Consider the following 21566-nt stretch of genomic DNA (forward strand, 5'->3'; position numbering starts at 1 on the left):
AGACAGGCGTGAGCTGTCGGCTCTAAACCCCGAGGTGAAGCTCTTGGATGCGCCCAACATGTGGTCTGCGTCTCCCACAGCCCGTCCTTCACTCACACACGTTATAAAGGTCATAATAGTACTGGTAGTGTTGTTATTATCGCCTGCTGTGAGGGAGGCGGGTCTAGGATCGGGGCGCACGCTGATTGGACGGGATGACCCCTGTGTCACGGTGCTTCCGTTCTGAGCGTGCGCGCAGGCGCAACGACCCCTCTCTCCTGATATTTTATTTACTCCCGAAACCCAAGATGGCTCCTGTGAATGTGTCGGTCCCATAGCAAATTGAGGATGCAAGTAGCTGCCGAAAAAACAACTTTTCCCCGCCCGTCGCGTCCCCTGGAGTTCACTTCGTATGGTGCGGAGGAGACCCTGACATCCGTCTAGGCACACAGCCGCCGCCGGAGCTTCGCGAAACCTTCTTCAACCCACCAATTTGGAGTAGTTTCGCGAAGTAGCTCTTCTCCTTGCTGTCGCTGTCTGTCCGGAGCGAGGTTCAGACAGGCAGGCAGCTCATCCAAATGGCCGAACCGAGAAAAGTGCAATTTGTCACCCTCACGGCCTTCGCAGCTGGGACAGCCGCGGAGTCCAGGAAACGCCGGCTGGAAGAGGATGAGGCCGACTTCAACTTCGGTAGAGCCGGGGAGGTCGAGGCAGCGACCGGGGCAGGGGGGGCTGCCAGCGACGGTCGTCTCGGCAAAACCGGCGACGGGGACAAGGCTGGAGCCGACAAGAGGGCGACGCTGCGGCTCAACCTGTCCCTATCCGAGCCCGACGACCGCTCCTCCGTCGAGTTTAATTACGGGGAACTCATCCAGAACCTCCAGGTAGGATCCCCCAGTTTAACTAACAGTACCAGGCCGAGCGGGACCGCAGCTGGAGTTCATTTTAACGCTCTTGGAAGTGTTTGTGTGGACTTGTCATTGCTAAGTAGTGAGAGGAGGAGGAGGGGTGCACCTTGTCCTTCCGTGGACTAGCGTGGTTGAAAGTGACCATTAGTGCGAGTCGACACAAAAGACAGCAGCACTTTGTGGCCAGCCGGTCCACTCTGTGTGCTTTCCAACTTCAGCTGCGCTCTAACAGATGGTAGCTGTTTTCGCGAGGGGACGTCCTCTATTTGTATAATTATTTTTTTTTTGCACATGTAGAGAGATCACGCTTATCTTGTGCCGCTACCTGTGTCCTGTTCAGTCAGACTTGCCCAGCAACAGCCCAGTCACACAGCCATTACAGCACTTGGAAATGCCACATGCAGTTTGGCCCTCTGGCTGCGGGTGATAGATAGATGAGAGAGCATAGCTGATGGAAGGACCAGGATGTAGCATGGGAGCGAGGCAAATGTCAGAGCTGAGAGATCAGAGAGAAGCTCGTTTTGATTCCCTACAGTTTAGGATAATCCAGTTTTAGCTGTAATGTTGTTTTACACATTTGAGGAAATTGGGGGAAAGTTTGCAAACCGTAGAATAATTAAATATTTCTTATTTTGAATCCAAAAGATGGTCATGCCAGCACCACGTTGGGCATATTTTGTTAATTCAGTTATTTTAGGGGTTAGGCAATATTGTGGGAATGTATTCATATTTTACTGTAGAGCTGCAACAATTAGTCGATTAGTTGTCTACTAAAATTAATCGGCAACTATTTTGATAAATAGTTTAAGTCATTTTTTAAGAAAAGATCTAAATCCAGCTTCTTAAATGTGAATATTTTCTGGTTTCTTTGCTCCTCAATGACAGTAAAGTGAATATATTTGGGTTATTGACAAAACAAGACATTTCAAGATGTCTTCTTGAGCTTTGGGAAACACTGATCAACATTTTTTTTAACCATTTTCTGACATTTTATAGACCAAACAACTTATCGATTAATCGAGAAAATAATCGACAGATGACTATGAAATGAAACGTTAGTTGCAGCCCTGTTTTACTTTATTGTGTGTCAGTGACATGATAATACGTTGAAGCTGGTTGTGCTTCAGTGTGAGGGTCCTAGCTCTGACATTGGATCATGATCTTTTAATCAAATGTTTATTTTTTCATTATTTGTTCCAGGCAAAGAATAATCCTCCAAGTCTGACTACAGCTCACGATCCCAAGGACCCCTTCAACGATGACGAGAGAGAGCGGCTCCAGGTTGAGGCCCTGGCTAAAAAGTTTGAAAATAAATATGTGAGTTATTATATATATTCTTTTTTTAATATCTGCATTTGGAAGTGTTTCTAGTTATGTTAAGGGGGGGGGGGTAAATTCTCTCTTCTTGCGGTCGACAGCCGCATGCACGTCGCGGTTCCTCACTGGTCTATTTCAAGTACTATTTAAAAACGATGTAATATTCTACGTGTGGTTCATCAATGGTGATAAATGATCCGAACATCCTGCGAGGTGCAGACAATTCTGCACAACAACGGTGAAGTTAAGGCTCCATCTATACAGCAAGTTCCTCTTCTGCCACTACACACTCACATACATACATACATGCTACGCCTACACATGCGCACTGATGCCCCCTGCCTTGAGGGTTAGGGTTACAATTCTGGATTTATTCATGCACTTTAAAAACATTTATTAAAAGCTTTCTTTTTTTCTCATTTTTTTTATTTACAGCATTATATATTGAAATTTATACTGTAATAGGCAGTATATTAACTTATTGGGAGAAAACTGGTAGTTCTATGTAAAATCAGACATTGAGCACTGTGAGATTGACAGTTGAGTCAGGCTCCGCCCATCAAAGCATCGAATCTTCCACTATTCGGGGTCAGCCCTAATCTGCCAATAAACACATAATACTGAACAAACACAAGTGGGACATTTTACAGTTGAAGAATCTATATGTCAGTGCTTTCTGGGAGGAAAAACAAGGTGACACTGTTTCTAAATTACCTCATGTATACCTTATTGTTATTTCTTTATTGCAATTTCTTACTTGTTGACAAATATTTACCTCATTACTATCTGCAATAAGCTAATATCAGCTGATATATTAGTTAAAACCACTCTGTTGGTGTCTTTTAGTAACTTGTTAGAGTCAAGTAAATTTAATTCATCTATCTATCCCAAAATCACAAATGTGCCTCAAAGAGCTTTACAGTCTGTACAGCACCACGCTATCCTCAGAGCCTCAGTTTGGATAACAACTCAGGGGCAACAGAGGCAGTTATACGTATATTCAGTGATATTTTCAGTATTGATTGTTTCTATAGCTTGACTGATATGATATTTTTGAGGCTGATGTTGATATTTGAGAATTCAAAATATCTAATAAAAATATGTCTGATATTCATTTTTTTACATTAATGCATTCCATAAACATTTTTTAATAAATGCCTTGTTTTGTTTCTAGCCTACTCATCGGTTGACGGACGTGCCAATAATAGCATATTTGTATGAGGCCGATATATCGCCATGGTCGATTTATCAGTCAGACTTTAGTTGTCTAATGTGTGTTTTGGCGCCAACCCATTGCTGGTTCCAGCTTAACTCACCTCGACTCAAGTCGCTTGTAGGTGGTCGTCATAGCAACGCCGCACGAAACTGCCGTGACCTTCCACACGAAACACACCTGCAACCCACACACACATTGCATGCCACACATAAGGTAACAGGATCGTTGCAGTTAACTATCTGACATATTTGTTTTCTTGTGACACGCCGTCTGGCATGAGCAATGATGATGTAGTGAATAGTGACGATTCTCTCCTACCGATCAGTTTTCACAGCACATTTGGGCATCGCCTCAGCTCACTTGGGTAATACCAAAATACCTACCAGGTACCAGATTTGCCCAATGGAAAACCAAAAAAGTAGAGTTGAGTCGAGTTGAGCAGGTATCATCCGGTGGAAAAGGGACTTTTGTGTTCTTAAGGGGATCAAATGCCACTAAATCAACCGCCTCATAGAGAAAGCGAGGACGTTTTTTATTAATTAAGGTTAGATTAAATGTGAGGAATTTTCTTGTAAGTCAAAACTTAATGTTTGGGTTTGTTTTTTATTTATTTTATTTTTCAGGGTAACACAGGGAAAAAGAAGAGGAAGGACAGAATGCAAGATTTGATTGATATAGGCTTTGGCTATGACGAGACAGACCCCTTTATAGACAACTCAGAAGCTGTGAGTACCCCTCACTTTATTAATAAAGAGGCTATTTTTGACTTATTTGTCTATTTTTTTCCCAGGATGTCACTTTAATTTAGCCGGATGTCTCCCTTTAGTCTTAACAATAACATTGCACATTGTTGTCTTTTCTCCCTTATTTATTATCTGCGTATTTATTTACTGTCCTCGTCACATTTCTGAACTACTGTTCTCTTGCCTTGTTCTGTTGAGGTAGACATTATTCCAGTGTGGTTAAATATTTATTTCCTGGCTTGCTGTTTTAATACAGTGCATTCAGTGGCGTTTCTAAAGATAGACACTTGTCCCTCCTTAGATCCAACCTGAGACTACGGTCTAAAATCATCCTCATGAGTCATGAATACGTACGTGCTCCTCGTACATGTTTTTGTTTGGCAGTGTTTGTTGCTCAGTATTCAGAGGATATCACTCTCTTTCTGACTGTAATAGGTAGAATTATGCTCTTTGTATGGATTTTCTGCCATCATGTGATAATTGTTTTGTTGTTTTGATAGCTGCCTGTACTCGCTGCACTCACAAATTGGCAGCGCCTGTTTGACCCCTTTTTCTGTTTTGAGATGCTCCGTGATGGAAAAATCTGTGGCCTGGAGGGACTGTGATTCTTTTTAGTGATTTATTTATTTTGGCGCTCAACAAGCCATCCATTTTCACTGACCAAGAGAAAAGCATGGGCTGCTTTGTGAAATGTTAACAAAAAACATCATCATTTACTCAATATGTTTTGAAATCTGCAGACAGCAGATTTTGGGGATTTATTGTTTTCTAGATTCCTGTGATCTTATACCACAAACTGTCTTCTATTGTTTTGTTTTTTCTTTCTCAGTATGATGAGCTGGTGCCTGCGTCTTTGACCACAAAGCTGGGGGGATTTTACATCAACACTGGCACGCTGCAGTTCAGAGCGGCCTCTGACTCAGAGGGAGAGGGGGACAAGGTGACACTACCTCAACATGTACATCACGGAACATAGAAAAACTTTTGTGTACAGTATTTTAAACTCACATTCTCAGACCCTGAAATGATTTGTGATTGTGTATATTTTTTAAAGTTTAGTTGCGTTTTTTTTACATCGACAGTCCGTGAAGTCCAAGACTTATTTCCATTATGGCTGTTATACTAGCAAAGATGGGGGAGTCCACGTGAGTAGGCGGCGTCATACTACAAACAAGCCAACGCAATAATACTTAACTCATCAACAATAAGTCAACAATATAAGCTCATAACTCAACATTTATGGTAATCTATATTTATATGCAAAGGTAACTTATTCCAGTTATTTGCACCACGTGACCTGAAGGATCAAGTAAAGATCAAGATGCGTTTTTAGCCGCACTAGATGCATGGCTCTGGGGGGGCAGTGTCGGGCAGTAGGTCCACCACTCTGGTCCAGACTGGATCAAGAAGTATTAGATGGATTGGCTCACACTTCTGTACAGACATTCACGTTACGCAGAGGATAAATCCCAGTGATTTTTGGGAATCCCCCTAACTTAGCTAATCAGCAGATGTTAGCATGCTAACACGCTACACTAAGATGTTGAACATGCTCGCCATTATACCTGCTTAACATCACCATGTTAGTATTGTCATTGAGAGCATGTGAGCATCAGGTTATTATCTTTAACGAAGACGAACGACTTAACAAAAACTAGATGTGAAAAAACATCGTCGTTAACTGAAATAAAAATAAAAACTAACGAAAAAAACAAAACTATAATAACCTTGGTGAGCAAGCTTATGTTAGTATTTAGTTAAACACTCTGCTGTGACGTACATCCTCACAGAGCTACTAGCGTGGCTTTAGACTTAGTCTTGATTTTTTTTTTAATGCACTACCTCCCTGTACCACGATTGTTTAGGCAAAACAGCTCCATGGACACTGTGGACAAATTGTAGTGTGTCTCATCATATTATAATATGATTTTATGTCTAAATTTGAGAAATGTGAGCTTCGTTGCCAAACCATGCTTTATTCACGGCTGAATAAAGCATGGTTTACTGGTGAAGAGTTGTGTGATGTGTTTTCCTTGGGATAAATAGAATGGTTACTAAGATCTTGCTTGTCCCATGGTCAACATATGACACAGCAGGATCTCCGCAGTCCCAGCGAGGAATGTGAATGTCCTCCCAACAGGAGCTTGATTTTCATTGGTTTTAGTAAGATGTGCGGTAGACGTTATCTTTCACGATCAAGAGAAATCTCTGAAGGACATACTGGTGTACGCCTGCTCACACACACGCACACACACGCGCAGAGCACTGTGTGTGTTCCTCAGACAGAATTGATCGTTTGCCACTGTGCTTCTGCTTATTTGAGTTAAGGACTGTGTGTGCTCTTGTTTCAGAAGCTGGTTGACGACAAGGGGCAGGTGATTAAGAAGAGGAAAAAGAAGGAAGTGAACAACCTTGAAGAGAAGAACCCGAAGAAGAACAGAGTACCTAAACAAGGGTGAGAATCATTGCGGTATAATATTACTGTCTGTGTTTATTTTTTTTTAGTGGTTTTCTTGAGTCAGTTGATGAGGTAACGCTTCATGTTAAGGATTTATATTAATTAAGAAGCTGGATGACTGGCCCAAGAGTGGCTAAGCAAGCTGTATTTCCTGCTTTTTTGTCTCTCGTCAGGAGGTCATTCCACGCATCTTTAAAATAGATCTTTAAAAAGATCTCCCACATAATCAAATGATTCATTACCATTAAGCCAAGCTATTGGGGGGGGGAAGTCACTTTAAAATGTCAAACACACAGACACTGTTACATAAATGGCCAAGCTTTTCTCCTGTGCTTGAAAAGTTGACCTTTTGGACACCCATGGATTCTTGGGCCAATGTGATGACGCATTTATCCACTCTTTACTGCGCTAATAGTCCACCACCCTGTGTGACATTATACCCCTGTGCTTTTGTGCAGATCCTCTCATACATCTATCATGAGGCAGGGATGCTGACTGTGACTCGCTATTAGTTGCTGTGACAAGCCAGCCACCTTCTAGAAAACGCTCCATTATCCGCGCTCAGATAGGCCGAGTACTCTTGCCGCCATTCTGAAAATAGCAGTAGCTATTGCCATTGTGCCATTATGCCATTATGAAACAGATGATGTTAAATATAGGTATGTGTGTGTCAGATCTTTCAGAGCAGACTGCAGGTTTATCCTCACTGTTGTCTCTTTATTTGGTTTCATTTATTTTCATGTTGTGCTTTTTACCTCTACCTACTCACTTTTCTGTCCCTCTTAAATGTGACTGAAAGTGCCTTTGTTGCTTTATTATGATCTCACATTTATGCAGCGATTCAAATAGGTCTACTGTTGTGCTTGTTTGTGGTTAGAGCTTAGTATAGTATAACTAGCTAGCTCCATTAATGAAAAATAACGGCAGAAAAATGGCAACAAGTGTGGATGAGAGTGACTCAGATCTGCTATAATATATGCTACCTGAATTCCTTCATTGGAAACCGGGACACTGTGGCGTGTAAACACCTTCTCCAGGTTTCTGATTATTCTACAGTAAATCGTGGCTGAGATGTTGAGGAACCAGAACACAACTCCACACAGATGAGCAGAAAACTGAATACTGTTAGAATCGCATAAACAGCGAGGCTAATAATCGGGTTTCTCATGTCATGTTCCACATAAATGTCATATCCTGAATAAGATAATAAAACCAGGATGTGCATGTAATCAAACTTTATGTCTGAATGAATGAAGTGAAACAAAATGCCAACGCAGTCTAGGCCACTGTATCGCCTTTCGTTCAACATGTGTACTTAGCATTTCGCTGTTTTCCTCCAACAGAGTTACAGTCCTCAACCTCCACCGACCGGAGAAGAAGAAGAGGAAGAAGCTGATGAAGGACTCGCTGTACCTGGCGGCCATGCTCCGCCGCTTCACCCGGGAGAAGGAAGAGATGAAGAAAAGAAACCCGAACATGTCTCACCCCGGCCCGGCAGGAGGCGGGGCTAACAAACCCCACTCCACCAACTCAACAAACCACCTGTTGGCCTCTAACTCCACCCACCCGCAGGGCAACACAGCTAGCACCGACCTCTCACTGGCAGACCTCACCTCCGACCCCGCTGTGATGTCACTGCTGGGCTCGGCCAATGAGAAGGAGCTGCAGGATCTCCTAGGCGACCTGGACTTTGGCTTGTTGGACACTGAGCAGCAGCACGCCATGGTGGCGGCCAGGGAGAATGGCATTCTGGGAGTAGGCGTTCCGACTAATAAAGCAGCAGCAGCAGGAGGAGGTGGCGGCCAAGGGCGAGGCTTGGGGTCTTCCAGTGGACTTTTGTCTCCGCCTCCGCTGCCTGATGGACTGCCTGCTCCTCTTATTAAACGCATCGAGGACCTGCGGGCGGTGAGTCAGATGCCCACGCTCTGTGGGAGGATGCGATTGCCTGTGAAGCCTCTTCACTGAAGTTAAACACAAATGCCAATCAGCTCAGGAAGTGGCACAAAATGTTTATTGGTATTGTTTAGTCCAACGAGAATAGCCTCTTATATTGAAGAAACATGGCTCCCAGCTGAACTCTGAGGGGTATTATGTAACTAAAACAGCAGGGTTGGCATCACATCCTTTTGAAGAAGTTCTTATTTTCTTGTTGCTCTTATATCTCGGAGCCACAAAGTCGATCTGTAGCAGAGAAATGTTTTTCTAGATGTTGGTAAAAATGTCAAGAGAGGTGTTTGAAAAGGATGATGCAAGTGAAGGATACAGAGGTGAAGAAGAGTGAGGAGGAGGGAGGCAGCGAAATAAAGACATGGCGAGTTTTTATTGTTGCTTTCAAAGATAATATATGTGGAAAGATTTGGAGATTCAACATAATAAATGAGTATTTTCTTAGATTCGTCAAAGAAAGCGTCACTTAGGTCGCTTGACCTGTAGTTTGGTTCATTTGGTCCGGGCCAAGGAAAAAACATGACATTGCCTTTTAGTTCCAATCAGTTTTCAGATTGACTTGTTAAAAAACAAACCTATATAGGTACAAAACTATAGGTATCAACATGCAGAGCAACGGGTTCACTAATTAGACAATTTTGTCAATTTTGTCATCCTGCATTATCAGCTCTATGTGGTCCATAGACAGCAGATCATGCAGCACTTTTATGCCTCTTATGTGTTTATTTTTCTTTGCTTGTGGTCTCACACAAAACGGCAAAGAAATGGTTCATAATGAGCATTAGAATACAACTGTATCCTATATGTAGTATTACAAAATCCTGTGTGTTCACACCACAAACAACTGCACCAGAGTCAACCTGGAGGATCTGGTTGTTTAGTCTGCGCCAGAGTTTGATCGCACCAGCCAAACAAAACAAGCCAAATCCAGTTGGGTTAAGTGTAAAAGTTTATGGTTTAAAATTACAGTCAGGCGAAGGTCAGTGTAAGTAGAAGAGAAGTGAGGAAGTGTGTTTCTGTCGGCACAAAGTCCTCAGAGGCACAGCATCACAGATCTATGTATTTGTACTGTATGGAACAGTGCCGGTGTGCTGACTCAACCTTTTCTCCCACAGGCCTCGCGGCAGTTTGATCAAGAGGGTCGGAAAAAATTTTTCACCTTGGACATGAATAACATTCTGCTGGAGTGAGTAGGACAGCTTTTAAATCACAGTCAGCCAAATCCCAGCTCACTCTCCTCCTCCCCTTCAATCTTTCTCACTCATTTTCAGCTGATTTCCCTCGCTACCTCTCCTGCTGTCTTTAAGTGTTTTGTTTTCTCTCTGTCTCTCGTTGCACGTGTTAATGACATGCTTCTCATTTCCATACCTCTCCCTGTTTCTTCAACTTTATCTTCACCCTCCTCTTATTCGGTGCGACTACCTTTTATTCTACCCCATCCTTCACCCCAATCTCCCATCTCTTTTTTTTCTTCTGTCTCTCTGTATCCTACCAACTTTTTCTCCCGGTCTTTTTCCACCGCTGTAACGTTCTTCCTCCTCTTCCTCCCCTCAGTATTGAGCTGCAGGTCCAGGAGCAGCCTTCTGCCATGCGTTCGGACATCTACTCACACATGGAGGCATTTGTGCCGTGCAACAAAGAAGCCCTCCTCAAACGCATGAAGAAGCTCAGTCTGAACATCCAGGTGAGTGAGGCGTATCTGTGCAGAACGTGACAAACCCCCTCAGTTTAAATCAATAAATTTAGATCATCTTCGAAACTTCTTTGTGCAATGAAAAAACTATTTTTAGAAATAATTGTAATTGCTTGACATAAAAAGAATGGGGGGAATAATTCATCATAAATGCAGTCTTCAAATTGATTTATATTTAGATAATTGTTTAGATGAAGGCTGCACCCAACCATTATTTAAACTGTTGATTTATCTGTCGATTATTTTCTAAGTTAAGTTTTTACTTCAACTACAAAATTCATCTCATCTTTCAATCCTGTTGAAATCCTGTCCAATAAATGTACCTTGTAAAATATCAGAAAATTGTGATAAATGACGATCAGTGTTTCCCAAAGCCCAAGATGACATCCTCAAATCTCTTATGAACACAACCCAAAGATATTCAGTTTATTGTCATAAAGGAGGAGAAACCAGAAAATATTCACATTTAAGAAGCATTTAAGAATCATGTAATTATTCTTAAAAAATTACTCAAATTAGTTGGCGATTAATTAAACAGTTGACAACTAATCGACTATTCAATTAATCAGTGCAGCAAGTTGTATTTATGTTGTGTCATACCAGTAATTGTGGCTTATTTAGCCTCTCACTCATGCTCATCTGGCACTCCGAAATATCACCTATTGAAGGATCTTTCATAACAGATGAATCAAGGAAGCAGCAAAATATCATTCCAGGTCCTCCCTTCAAACTCTGTTTTCAGATTTGCATATTTCTGAGCATTTGAGCTGCTGTGTTCAGCTTCATGTTGTTTAACCCCCAAACTGATCCTCCACATTATTTGTGGCTTTTCATATAGCTTTTAATCCCCAGCCGTCTTCACTGCTTCAGCTGTTCATGTGTAGGCTGACTAGTGCACCGAGGACTGCTGCTGAAAACAGGCTTCCAAATGTCTTTTGTCACAGACCATTAAAGTAGCTTTGTTGACAAAAAGCATCAACATACTCCCCCACTTTCTCCTGTTTTGACTCTCTCTTGTTACCACTGCTTCTTATTTTTTGCTCTCCCTCCTTTCTGGCTTTTCTTTAGTCTCTTTCTTTCTTCAATCCTTTTTCTTATCTCCCACTGTCACTCTGCTTCCATCTTTTTTCTCACTCTCCTCACTCTGAGGCTAAGTACGCTAACTTGTTTTCGCCTCCTTTTATTCCTGTTCTCCCTCTAATGCCTCCACCCCGTCTCTCTCTCACCCAGGATGATCGACTGCGGACGCCGCTGTTGAAGCTGAAGCTGGCGGTGTGTAGTGTGATGCCAGAGCAGATAGCCAGATACAACATGGACTGCATGGCCAAGGTTGCAAAGTAAGTAAATCCTTTGTTTTATAAATTAAGCAGGTGAACTCAAACTAAAAGCTTTTGCCCTAGCTCTCCCTATCTTCTGCCTGTGCCTTTCAGTAGGTGTTAATGATGAATTCTATCAAACAAACCACAACTAACACTGATCTAAAAAAAAATTACAGTTTGAGCCGTATATAATTATTTTTATTTTTAGACGGAGCATAATTCTTCCTGTAACTTGAGAACACACCTACAATAGTCTACTAATGATTGTTAACGAAAACATTTATTCAAGCCGTTGGTGAATGTATGTATATGTGCATGTATATTTACGTCTTACTGTGTGTGTGTGTGTCTGTGTGTGTGTGTGTGTGTTGCAGGCAGCAGTCAGAAGAGGGCGATAAGAATGGCTCAGAGGAGGAGGATGAGGAAAAGCCTGGGAAAAGGGTGATGGGCCCGCGGAAGAAGTTTGTCTGGGATGACAAGCTCAGGTAATGATCCAGGACGCTCTAGCTGTGTGTTTGTGGTGCTGCAGGTTTGACTCTGTATCCTCACCTTTTTGTCACACCCTGTCCCTTTTTTTTCTCCATCTTTCCTGTCGCTCTGCACACTTGGTGTCTAATCTAGTAAACAGATCTTACACAGGCCTTTAAAAATTGTTTGAGCTGCTGGGATGGAGATATACACGGCCTCAAAGGTTTTGAAAATGAATGAAGAGGGAATTGTCATTATGCAGAGTACAGGTACAGAGCAAATAAATGTGAAGCATTAATCCTGTTACAGTGTCTCTTTACTTTATCATGCCATTAAATTAGTCCCGTGTGATTTTTGGCCTTTAAAATATGCAATATAGTCCCAACATTTCACCAAACAAAACATTTAAAAGAATACTCCACCAATTTAGCATTGCACTCATATATATATATAATAGTTTTACTCTCACTCTACCCTGGAAAAAAGATCAAATTCAATTTATCTTTAAAGTTACTGTGGAAGGCTGAATTTGATGCCTGCGTGAATGTGAAAACCTTGAGAATGACTCGCAGCTACTTTTCTATCATCATTCGTTTTCACAACAGCGTCCACATTACCCTTTTTATTAGTTTATTAGTTTTTTACACAGTAATTATTGGTCATTATTACCTTCTGGCTCCCTGGAGAATAACGGTCTCTTGAGTCATTGTGCGCTCAACACCTGCAGCCTAACTTTTAACACTGAATGATTTGCATTGAATTGAGTAATTGTGTTTGTGCAGGATCCTGCTGTGCAGCCTGGTGCGAGTGAAGCTGAGCTGCTATGAGATGGAGAACCAGTGCTCTCTGTCTGTGGAGGACTACCTCAAGGCCTTCTTAGAGAATGAGGTCAAACCACTATGGCCCAAAGGCTGGATGCAGGCCAGGTCTGTCAGTGTGTTGTGTGTTGTGTGTGTGTGTGTTGCTGTTTATCACTTTTGAGACAAGCATTAGTTTAGTCAGTTGGTAAATGTATTTGCTTTTCCCCATCGAACCAAGTTTGTTGTAAATAGCAGCCAATTCATTTTTACTACATTTACTGGTAGCTCCTTGTTAGTGAGGGTGTTTTATTTTATGAGCATGTTTAACATTATATTACAGCAGCTGTACATTACAAAAACACATAATCATAAAGTATTGTGTGTGTAGTTAAGAAATACAGACAGAAGACGTAAGACACCAGAATGACAGCGTACAGAAGATGGTATGGAAGCCTGTAGGGGACTATATTATAATAATAATAAGAGAAACTGGATAATAAAATGTAGTTCCACAATGGTGTTATCATTTAACACATGTTATTAAGTGTAACACATAAGTGTTATTTGAGTAAAAATGAAAACCCAATAATCCAATTGTTTATTTTCATGTATTGCATTCAGTATGAGCGTTCTATCATCAAATTAAAATGATAAAACTAATTTTCAAAGTTGTACTCTGCTGTACAGTGGACAATGTTTAAATGCTAATTCAGATTTGAAAATTAAAATGCAAAACCGTGGCCCAGCCCTAACGTGCCGGAGTCAGTGGATTCCTGTCAGTGGACAATATTCAAATTCAATACGTGAAACAGCGCCCACAGTCTATTGCATTTACATGACACCATGATCTTTTGGTGTCAAAAGGAAAATGCAATCTGTCAGTTTTCTCATCAAGTTAGGGCGTCTTTAGTTAGGACGTCCATCAGTTATTGCATGATGCCAAAGTCTGTAGCGCTGCTCCCCTGAGAGCCTGCAGAGGCAAAATTCCCCCAAAATGATTTAATTATTTTTAGTTTTGCCCCAGTGACAAACACTGCTACCTCCGGTTGGTGCTTGAACTGGTCTGGTAGTTAAGTAGAACTTAACTTAACGACGAGGTGACATCCTAACTGAAGACACGTAAGGGCATGCAGCACACAGTCAAAGCCATATTTGCATAGACAGAATTGTTTTTCTGCTCAGTCTTAACACTCCCACCAACAACAATGTGTTTATTTATGTTATAGAAACTGTGATTGTGTATTCTAGTTGGAAAAATAAAATAGGCTGGAGTTTGCAGTTGGGAAGTTCGGGCACATTTTTCTAAACCCATTGTCAATGTAATGTCAAACTGGACTAGTATCTCTGCAAATGTTTGTGTTGCTCGTCAACAAACACACAGACAAGTTTGTCTTTCTCACAGGCTGAGGTGACTGAGAAATTTAACCCAGCGATGATCAAGCCATTCTTGTCCTGTGTTTATCGTTGTGTGTTTCCTCTGCTCAGGATTCTGCTGAAGGAGAGTCTTTCAGTTCACAGTCACCTCACTGGAAACCTGTAAGTACTTACACTATGTCACACAGCTCGTGCTCCCTCAGTAAAACCAACTGCTCAGGGTTTTTCTCCAAGAATGGACTTGCAAAATGTAAATACAAAAGGCTGAATATTTGCTTGTATTTGTCACACAGAGTTAAGAGGAGAATGGTGCCTGGGCCCAAGGCCAAAGCCAAGGTGAGTGACTCAGGTCATTTATTGTATAATATCTGAAAATATCCAACTGCAGTTTTGTTTTTACAGTACTGATTTTTTTTTTAAACCCACAATAATTTAGTGTGAACTCATTTTCCAAACAGCATTTAATCATGAAGCAACAATATAATGAACTTTGTTCACTGCCTCATAGTGTGTCTTGGCTGCTAGAAGGGCTGAGCGACATGGCCAAAAATGTTATTGCGATCATTCAATATCGGTAATTATCACAATAAATTTCAAATCATTTATAGGCTGGGTTTTGCTCCTGAGGGAAAGGTGAAGAAACCAGATGGTTTATTGTGGTTTAAACTATTCTTTACGGTCAGAACAGGACAAACACTTGATGCTGAACAGTGAATCACTTAATAAATCTGAGGTATAACATTAAAAAAAATTATGAGAAAATCTTTTTTCAACAAATCGGCATGAGTAAAATCTTTTTTTCAGTGCATTTTTCTCAATTAAAAAAACTGAAAAAAGTGCTAATTCATTTGTGATTCAAATGAAGTAAATCAAACATTTATTGAGCATTTGTTAAATTGTTATTGAGGAAAATTATATCATCATCATAATTACCATTATTGTTTTATTGCCCAGCCTGAGCTGCTAGTATTATAGTTCTGAAGACACATTTGTTATTTAGCATTAATTTTATTATTTCATTGCTGGAGGGTTGTTTCCATCTTTGTAAGTCTTGTATAAAAGCCGCTATTGAAATAATAGCCGGTGGTGTGGCCAACATGGCCGGGGGAAAATAAAGTCCTGTCTCCCTACTTTTGAGGATTTACGTCATGTTCGGGGTTACTGATACTGACCATGTGTCTTCTGTTCTTTAGGAGGGTCTGTGGATCCACAAACCACCTCTTATCATGACCTCCACCCCGTCTCTGACCTCCAACCGCCAACTCGTCTCCTCCACGCCATTGGAGCCCATCTGCCTGTCAGACTCTCTGGATGAGGATCTGACCGCTCCCTCTCTGGACTCCATCTCTCACGCGCTGGCCCTCCTCAGCAATGCATCCAAGGGCCTGGGCCCCTCAGACAGCCCCTTGTCACCCCCGCCCCTGCAGATCCCCACCTCCTCTCCTCCCCCCGTCACTCCTCACTACCCCTCAGCCTCTCAGCTGTCTGCCTCGGTCGCATCCACAACGCAGCAACATTCCCTCTCTAAGGTGGAGTCCACTCAGCTGGCAGCTGCTTCTGCCGGGAACTTAACAACAACAACAACGCTACCAACCTCCTCTTCTACCTCCTCTTCCTCGTCTCCCGTTGTCACCTCAGTGGCTCGTGCGCAGGCAGCGGGCCTGACGCTGGCCTCCAGGACTGCAAATGGTCCCTACAGCCTGATCAAAGGATCTGGCGTCATGGGCCAAACCCAAACTCAGAGACTCATCACCATGGCATCACCCAATCACAGGCCAAGCTTGGTGATGGGCGGTGGCGTCAAGATGCATCCACACCCCTCCCCCTCTCCTCCGAAGCAGCGGCCTCCTCCCACGGCTTCCCCTCTGCTGCCCCCCCATCAGAAGGGCTTTGTTAGCCCGGTGGGGATGCTGGGAACTATGGGAGCCCCTCAAGGACTAGCGAAGAGTAGTGCCAAAACCAGCGGCATCAGCAGCAACGTCAGCGTCGTGAGCAGCAGCATCACACCTTCTTCATCCCCCTCCTCACAGTCCCGCTCCAACTCTACCCCCCATCCTGCCCTACAGTCCTTCTGCCCTCCCTCCCCGGTGGCCTCCTCGCCGTCCCCCACCTCCCACTCCTCCCACTCCTCACAAGGTAAATCCCACACACACCACCACAGCCACCACCAGGCCAACTTCATCACACCCATGCAGGCCACCCTCACCAAGTCCTCCCACAGCAGCAACTCCTCTCCCATCATCAAGCTCACCCCTCGGCCCCCTGCGCCCACCCCACCTCCCTCCTCCTCCCCCTCCCCGTCATCCTCGCCCTCACACCCGCTCTCTCATCAGATGATCCCCACCCAACAGCAGCAACACCAGTACTCCCCCAAAACTACCAAAACATTTCGGCCCCCCTTCAATGTATCAGGCAGCGTGCAGTTGAAGCAGACGCAGGGCGGCTGCAGCTTTGCTGGAGGCCAGAAAGCTCAGTCCACCACTAACAACAGTAGCATCAACAACAACTCCAACAGCAACAAGGCAGTGGTTTCAGCTATCTGCATTCACCCAGACAAAACTCCCTCGTCTTCTGCGCCGTCAGTCTCAGCCAACCATGGGCAGAGGCAGAGGATGGTGGGCGGGGCAAGCCAGAGCTCCAAGGCAGGAAATGGTTGGGCGGCTTCAGGAACTTTGGCCACGTCCTCCACAACGTCACACCTCTCACAGGTCCGTTTCTTGGCAACAAGAAGAATATGGAACAAAAGCAGATGGAGTCACAGTTCTGAGTAAATTCAACTTAAATCTCCCTTTTCATTGCATCTTGTGTTTGCAGGTATCAACCGCAGGCACTTCCCTCCTGGGCAGCCCCTCGGCTCTGCCCCTGGGCTTCGGGATGTTGGGAGGCCTGGTGCCCGTCTCGCTGCCCTTTCAGTTCCCCTCGTTGCTCAATTTCAGCCCCCCCGGAGCCCCAGGGGCCGCTGGCATGGGCTCGGCACCCAGCTCCAACTCAGGATACTCCCTAGCACAGAGCGACCTAATGGGTGAGTGGGCACAAGACCTTTTATGTTTTGCCATATAGCATTGATGAGAGGGGGAAAAAAGACCAAATAACTCAGTGTTTCACAAAACACGTGCAACAACACTAAGGGACACAGAAAGGACACAGTTGAACAGGAGGAAGCTTATTTATTTCTTGGCTTTATTATTTTTAGAAAATAATATTGGTGACATACTGTCAACAAATTCCATTAAAAGTCCAAAACGAGCAACGCGTTATGCTCAATAGTTTGATGTTTCCCTACACTGTCACAAGGTATTGAATGTATAGTTTCATTTATTAAATGTCCAGAAACAAGCTGGGCACTGCATTTCTTGGACTATTTTCAGTCATGTTGCATTTTTAAATAATATCCGTGACACAGAGGAGTAAGGTAAATCAGGCTGTGGATACACAGACAAAAACTCGAAATCAACAATGATCCTACCAGGTCAGGATCATTGTTGATTTCGAGTTTTTCATGGAATTTGTTGACAATACGAAAATATAGAATATCAGAAGACTTATCCTTTTAAACTAGTTTTTATTTCTTTTATTGACATTTTTATAGTTTTTTAAACATTTGATATTTAGGTCACTTTTTTTTGGAATATAATTTATTTTTGTACTGTTTGTATTTAAACATTTTTATTTAGCCTCATGAATTTAATTTTTCAGTGGCTCGTCAGATTAAAATACACTTAGGTTTTTAAAATTCAGCTAGGGCTGAATGATTCATGTTTTTTGTATTAAAATTTGAAAAAAATCTATTTTAATATTAATTTACATCACTTATACCTGTACAAGCTGTAAAAATTTCACTGAAAATTAGCAGCCCGTCGACTGTGCCGCTTGCAAAGACAGCTGTAGTTGAATAGGTTTACTCACTAAATGTAAGTTGTTTTCTTCAAATTTAAAAGAAAGAAACAAGCCATTCATAATAGTATCTGTTTTTTATCTTTTCACAGATAAATAAGTTTGACTGTGCTTGGTACAAATTTACTTTACAGTATATAAATAAAAGAAACAACATAATTTAGGAAAATAAATACAAATGGAGATGTCTGTTTTTGCTAATTAACTCCTCATATTTACACAAATCTTTTGGTCCTCTGTGAAGCAGATTTACTCCTAGAGGAGGATGTGTACAAAGCAGGATAGATGTAAAATAGATTAGGGGACTAAAAGTGATAAATGGGAACCATTTATGTATTCATTGTCTTTATATTTGAAATCCAGCATCTGTATGTTCACCTCGCGCGTACGCGTGTGCGCACTCATACTGAGGTAAAGCTGCAGTACCTCCACTGTGTCTGCTCTGATTGTTACCCTCTCACCCTGGCTCCATTTAAAAAAATAAATAAATAAAAAAAAAAAACTGTCTCCCTTTCTTTGTTCTCTCCATCTTTTGTGTCCGTCTCTGTCATCTCAACCTTTTGTACTTGTGTGCCTCGCTTCACTTTGATCAAAGTGAAGCGAGGCACACAAGTACATATCCCCTCTTTTGCTGCTGGTCCCCCATTTTAACATGCCGCCCCACCCACTCTGCATCATCTTTTCCGTGTTCCCCCTTGTTGTTGTTGTTGTTGTTGTTTTTGTTCATGTTGTTGCCTTCTTCCCTCTCATCTTCCCTCCATCTCTCCTCAGATCTGTATAAGAGTCTCCAGTCAGGGTCGCAGGCTGCCCTACCTCCTCACTTGCAGCTTGCTTTCTCAGGTAATCTGCATTCTCATGTGTGTGTGTGTGTGTGTCGCTCTCTCTCTCTCTCCATCAAGTCAAGTCGAGCTTTTGGCCTCTGCTCGGCCGCTGTTTTGTGTGCTTTCTTTCTTTCTGCCCGCTTCAGTGTATCTGGTGTGTGTTTGGCATGTCTCTGGTTTGTCCTCGGTAGCACAGTAGAAGCATGTTGTAAAGCAGTTGAAGTTATTCAGAGATGTTGTTTTTTTTTCCTCCAGTAGTTTGCTTAACGAGGATTCAGTTGTACAAATGTTTTTTTTCATTTGAGAGCAGCAGTGTAATTAACATGTGAAATTGAAATTCTGTCCACCATACACATGTGGCTGAATTCAGTTTGTAACAGACACTTACACAGTCCAGTCTCCCCTGGATTATGTGCGACCAAAGAAACATCTGAACATCTAACCAACTCACCGTGTGATGGACCTCAAACTCTACACTGAATATTATTATAAGTTAGTTTGACACTAAAGCCATGTCTTTGTTCAGTTACATATCTGAGGTTAAAATGTGCATCTCAAATAACATAATGTTGTCTGTCTGCAACAAGCCTGAACATTTTTATCTTCTGTGTAAATAATGAGGCCAAAGTCAGGTCTTAAACCCAAATCTTATTCCTGCTCCAGTAAATAATGGCCAAGTTGACCCACAGACATGTCAGCCCTTAAGTTGTAGTGCATTTTGAATGCTGGTATAAATATATCTGTGATACGCCTGTACTGGCTCATTTATCAGTGTGGCTCTGTAGAGCTGGGTGATGTGAACGTGTTTGTGCTGAGATATCTGGAGATTAGTCGGGTAGTTAGCCCAAAAACACATTCCCATCTGGTTATTAGCGATACATTTACAGTATCATGATTAGAGTGTGAACAACTTGTTAATTGATTCATGTACAACTATTTTAATGATGGATTTGATTGAAGTTTTATAGCAAGAATTGACTCCAGACATTAAGTGAAAGTGTATGGAAGCCAATTACCGCCACTGTGATGGAAAAACAAAGATCCCAATATAATGAGAAGCTTTATCAAAATAATGACATAGTGTCTCACAATATTGACGTAATATCTCAAAATATTGACTTCTATCTTAAGTCAATATTTTGAGAAAGTTTCTCATTATAACAACTTACAGGATCTTTTTCATCACAGGGGCAAAAATGTGCTTCCATAGACTGAGACAAAAATAGACAAAAAAGAAACTAATAATACAGTATAGTCATAACTAAAAATAAATATATTAGAAAAAAGGAAGGCGGAGGATTAGCGGCCTTCAACTCACTGTAATTGCTCAGACACGAATGAGTGTTCAAACTGGTGTGTAAATGTGAGGAGGTGGATGTGGTTTAGTGTGAGCATTACTCAGGGGTTATACAAGAAGAAAGCTTTCCCACGTAGGAAATAAAACTTTGAGATGGAGCCTTTTAACGTCCACTGAACAAATTCAAATATTACATAACGAAGGCCGAGTTTAATCCACAGTGAGGAGGAGCTTCAGTCTGACAGGAGAGTTGTTCTCATCCAGACATCAGAGTCGTTTAAACATCTGTCCTCTCCTCTCAGATGCGAACCAAAGCCAGGGTGGAGACATGAAGAGGAAATCCCACTGACCAATAACAGCGTAGGAGGTGGACACCAGCGGGGTGACATCACAGCCTCCTGGGCACATCCACCAATAGGACTCTTCACTTCGATTGGCTGACGCGGTGATGTGGTATGAGGGGGCGGGGCTCCACTGCCTCTTAAAATGGACCTAAAGGAAGAATCAATTTATCCTCGCTGCAAGTGGCAATGATGAATTAATTTAACTGTATTTTCTAAAGAACCGGGTATGAGAACAAGACGGAGTGAATGATGAGAGAACTTATTTTTTGTTCAGCTTATTTTTATTTTTGTCAACATGTTTACATATGACCGACCTTGATCACTGTGGAATGAGTGTGAGCGAGATGGTGGTACAGATGAGAGTAGTAGTACGCTACGTAATATAATTTGTATTTAAGCTTATGTGGAATAACAGGACTCTTGTTCTTGCAGTACAAAAAGAAAAACCGTAATGAATTTTTATTTTTCTGTCTCTTGTCTCAGATGTGGGAATCGTCGTGTCCGTAGAAATTTTATTGTTGGTCACCTCTGCTCCCACAAATGACTGTTAAATAGTAGCTTAAATTAATATCGATAAATTATTTGTAATTTACACAGGGACAAAAACATGTTAGTGTGTGTGTGTGTGTGTGAGAGAGAGAGAGAGAGAAACGGTGAGGTTGATTTTGAATGTGTGTATGTACATAAAAAAAACACAATATACTGTTAATTTCTTTCCAGATTATTCAGTATGAATGGATAAGGACGTGTATCCCCCTTTTCACAATAATGAGCGAGTGTAAGTTTGATGCCCCTCTCTTGCTCAGTGTGTTTTTGGTGCTGTTTAATCACACTGGACCTTTTCTGGAAAAAAGACTTGAATTGAAATAGTTTTGGGCTCCTCCTCCTGGAGAGTGAGCCACCTGTGAGAGAGGGGAGAAACATCGAGATTGTAGCCTACTTGAATTGTGTTTTTTTTTTTTTTTTTTTTTTTTTTTTTTTTTTTTTT

At 42.1% G+C, this 21566-nt stretch overlaps 1 protein-coding gene across 5 annotated transcripts; it reads left to right on the plus strand.

Annotated features, from left to right (window-relative positions):
• The first annotated feature begins 246 nt into the window (after positions 1 to 246).
• Positions 247 to 20831, plus strand: ubn2a (ubinuclein 2a). 5 transcript variants are annotated; one of them, XM_046047759.1, is made up of 17 exons: positions 248 to 863; positions 2088 to 2204; positions 4044 to 4145; positions 4993 to 5103; positions 6515 to 6618; positions 7965 to 8526; positions 9684 to 9754; positions 10123 to 10252; positions 11492 to 11598; positions 11955 to 12065; positions 12831 to 12974; positions 14334 to 14384; positions 14516 to 14558; positions 15416 to 16930; positions 17037 to 17244; positions 18888 to 18956; positions 20537 to 20831. In XM_046047759.1, the coding sequence occupies exons 1-17, from the start codon at positions 558 to 560 to the stop codon at positions 20581 to 20583; spliced, it is 3798 nt and encodes a 1265-aa protein (XP_045903715.1). In that variant the 5' UTR covers positions 248 to 557; the 3' UTR covers positions 20584 to 20831. The 5 variants fall into 5 exon arrangements, with proteins under 5 accessions (XP_045903718.1, XP_045903715.1, XP_045903716.1 ...); XM_046047760.1 differs by having other exon boundaries at positions 6518 to 6618; XM_046047762.1 differs by lacking the exon at positions 4044 to 4145 and having other exon boundaries at positions 247 to 863; positions 6518 to 6618.
• Positions 20832 to 21566: the final 735 nt, after the last annotated feature.

This window comes from Micropterus dolomieu, linkage group LG04 (assembly GCF_021292245.1).
Source record: "Micropterus dolomieu isolate WLL.071019.BEF.003 ecotype Adirondacks linkage group LG04, ASM2129224v1, whole genome shotgun sequence".
NCBI classification, from domain to species: Eukaryota; Metazoa; Chordata; class Actinopteri; order Centrarchiformes; family Centrarchidae; genus Micropterus; species Micropterus dolomieu.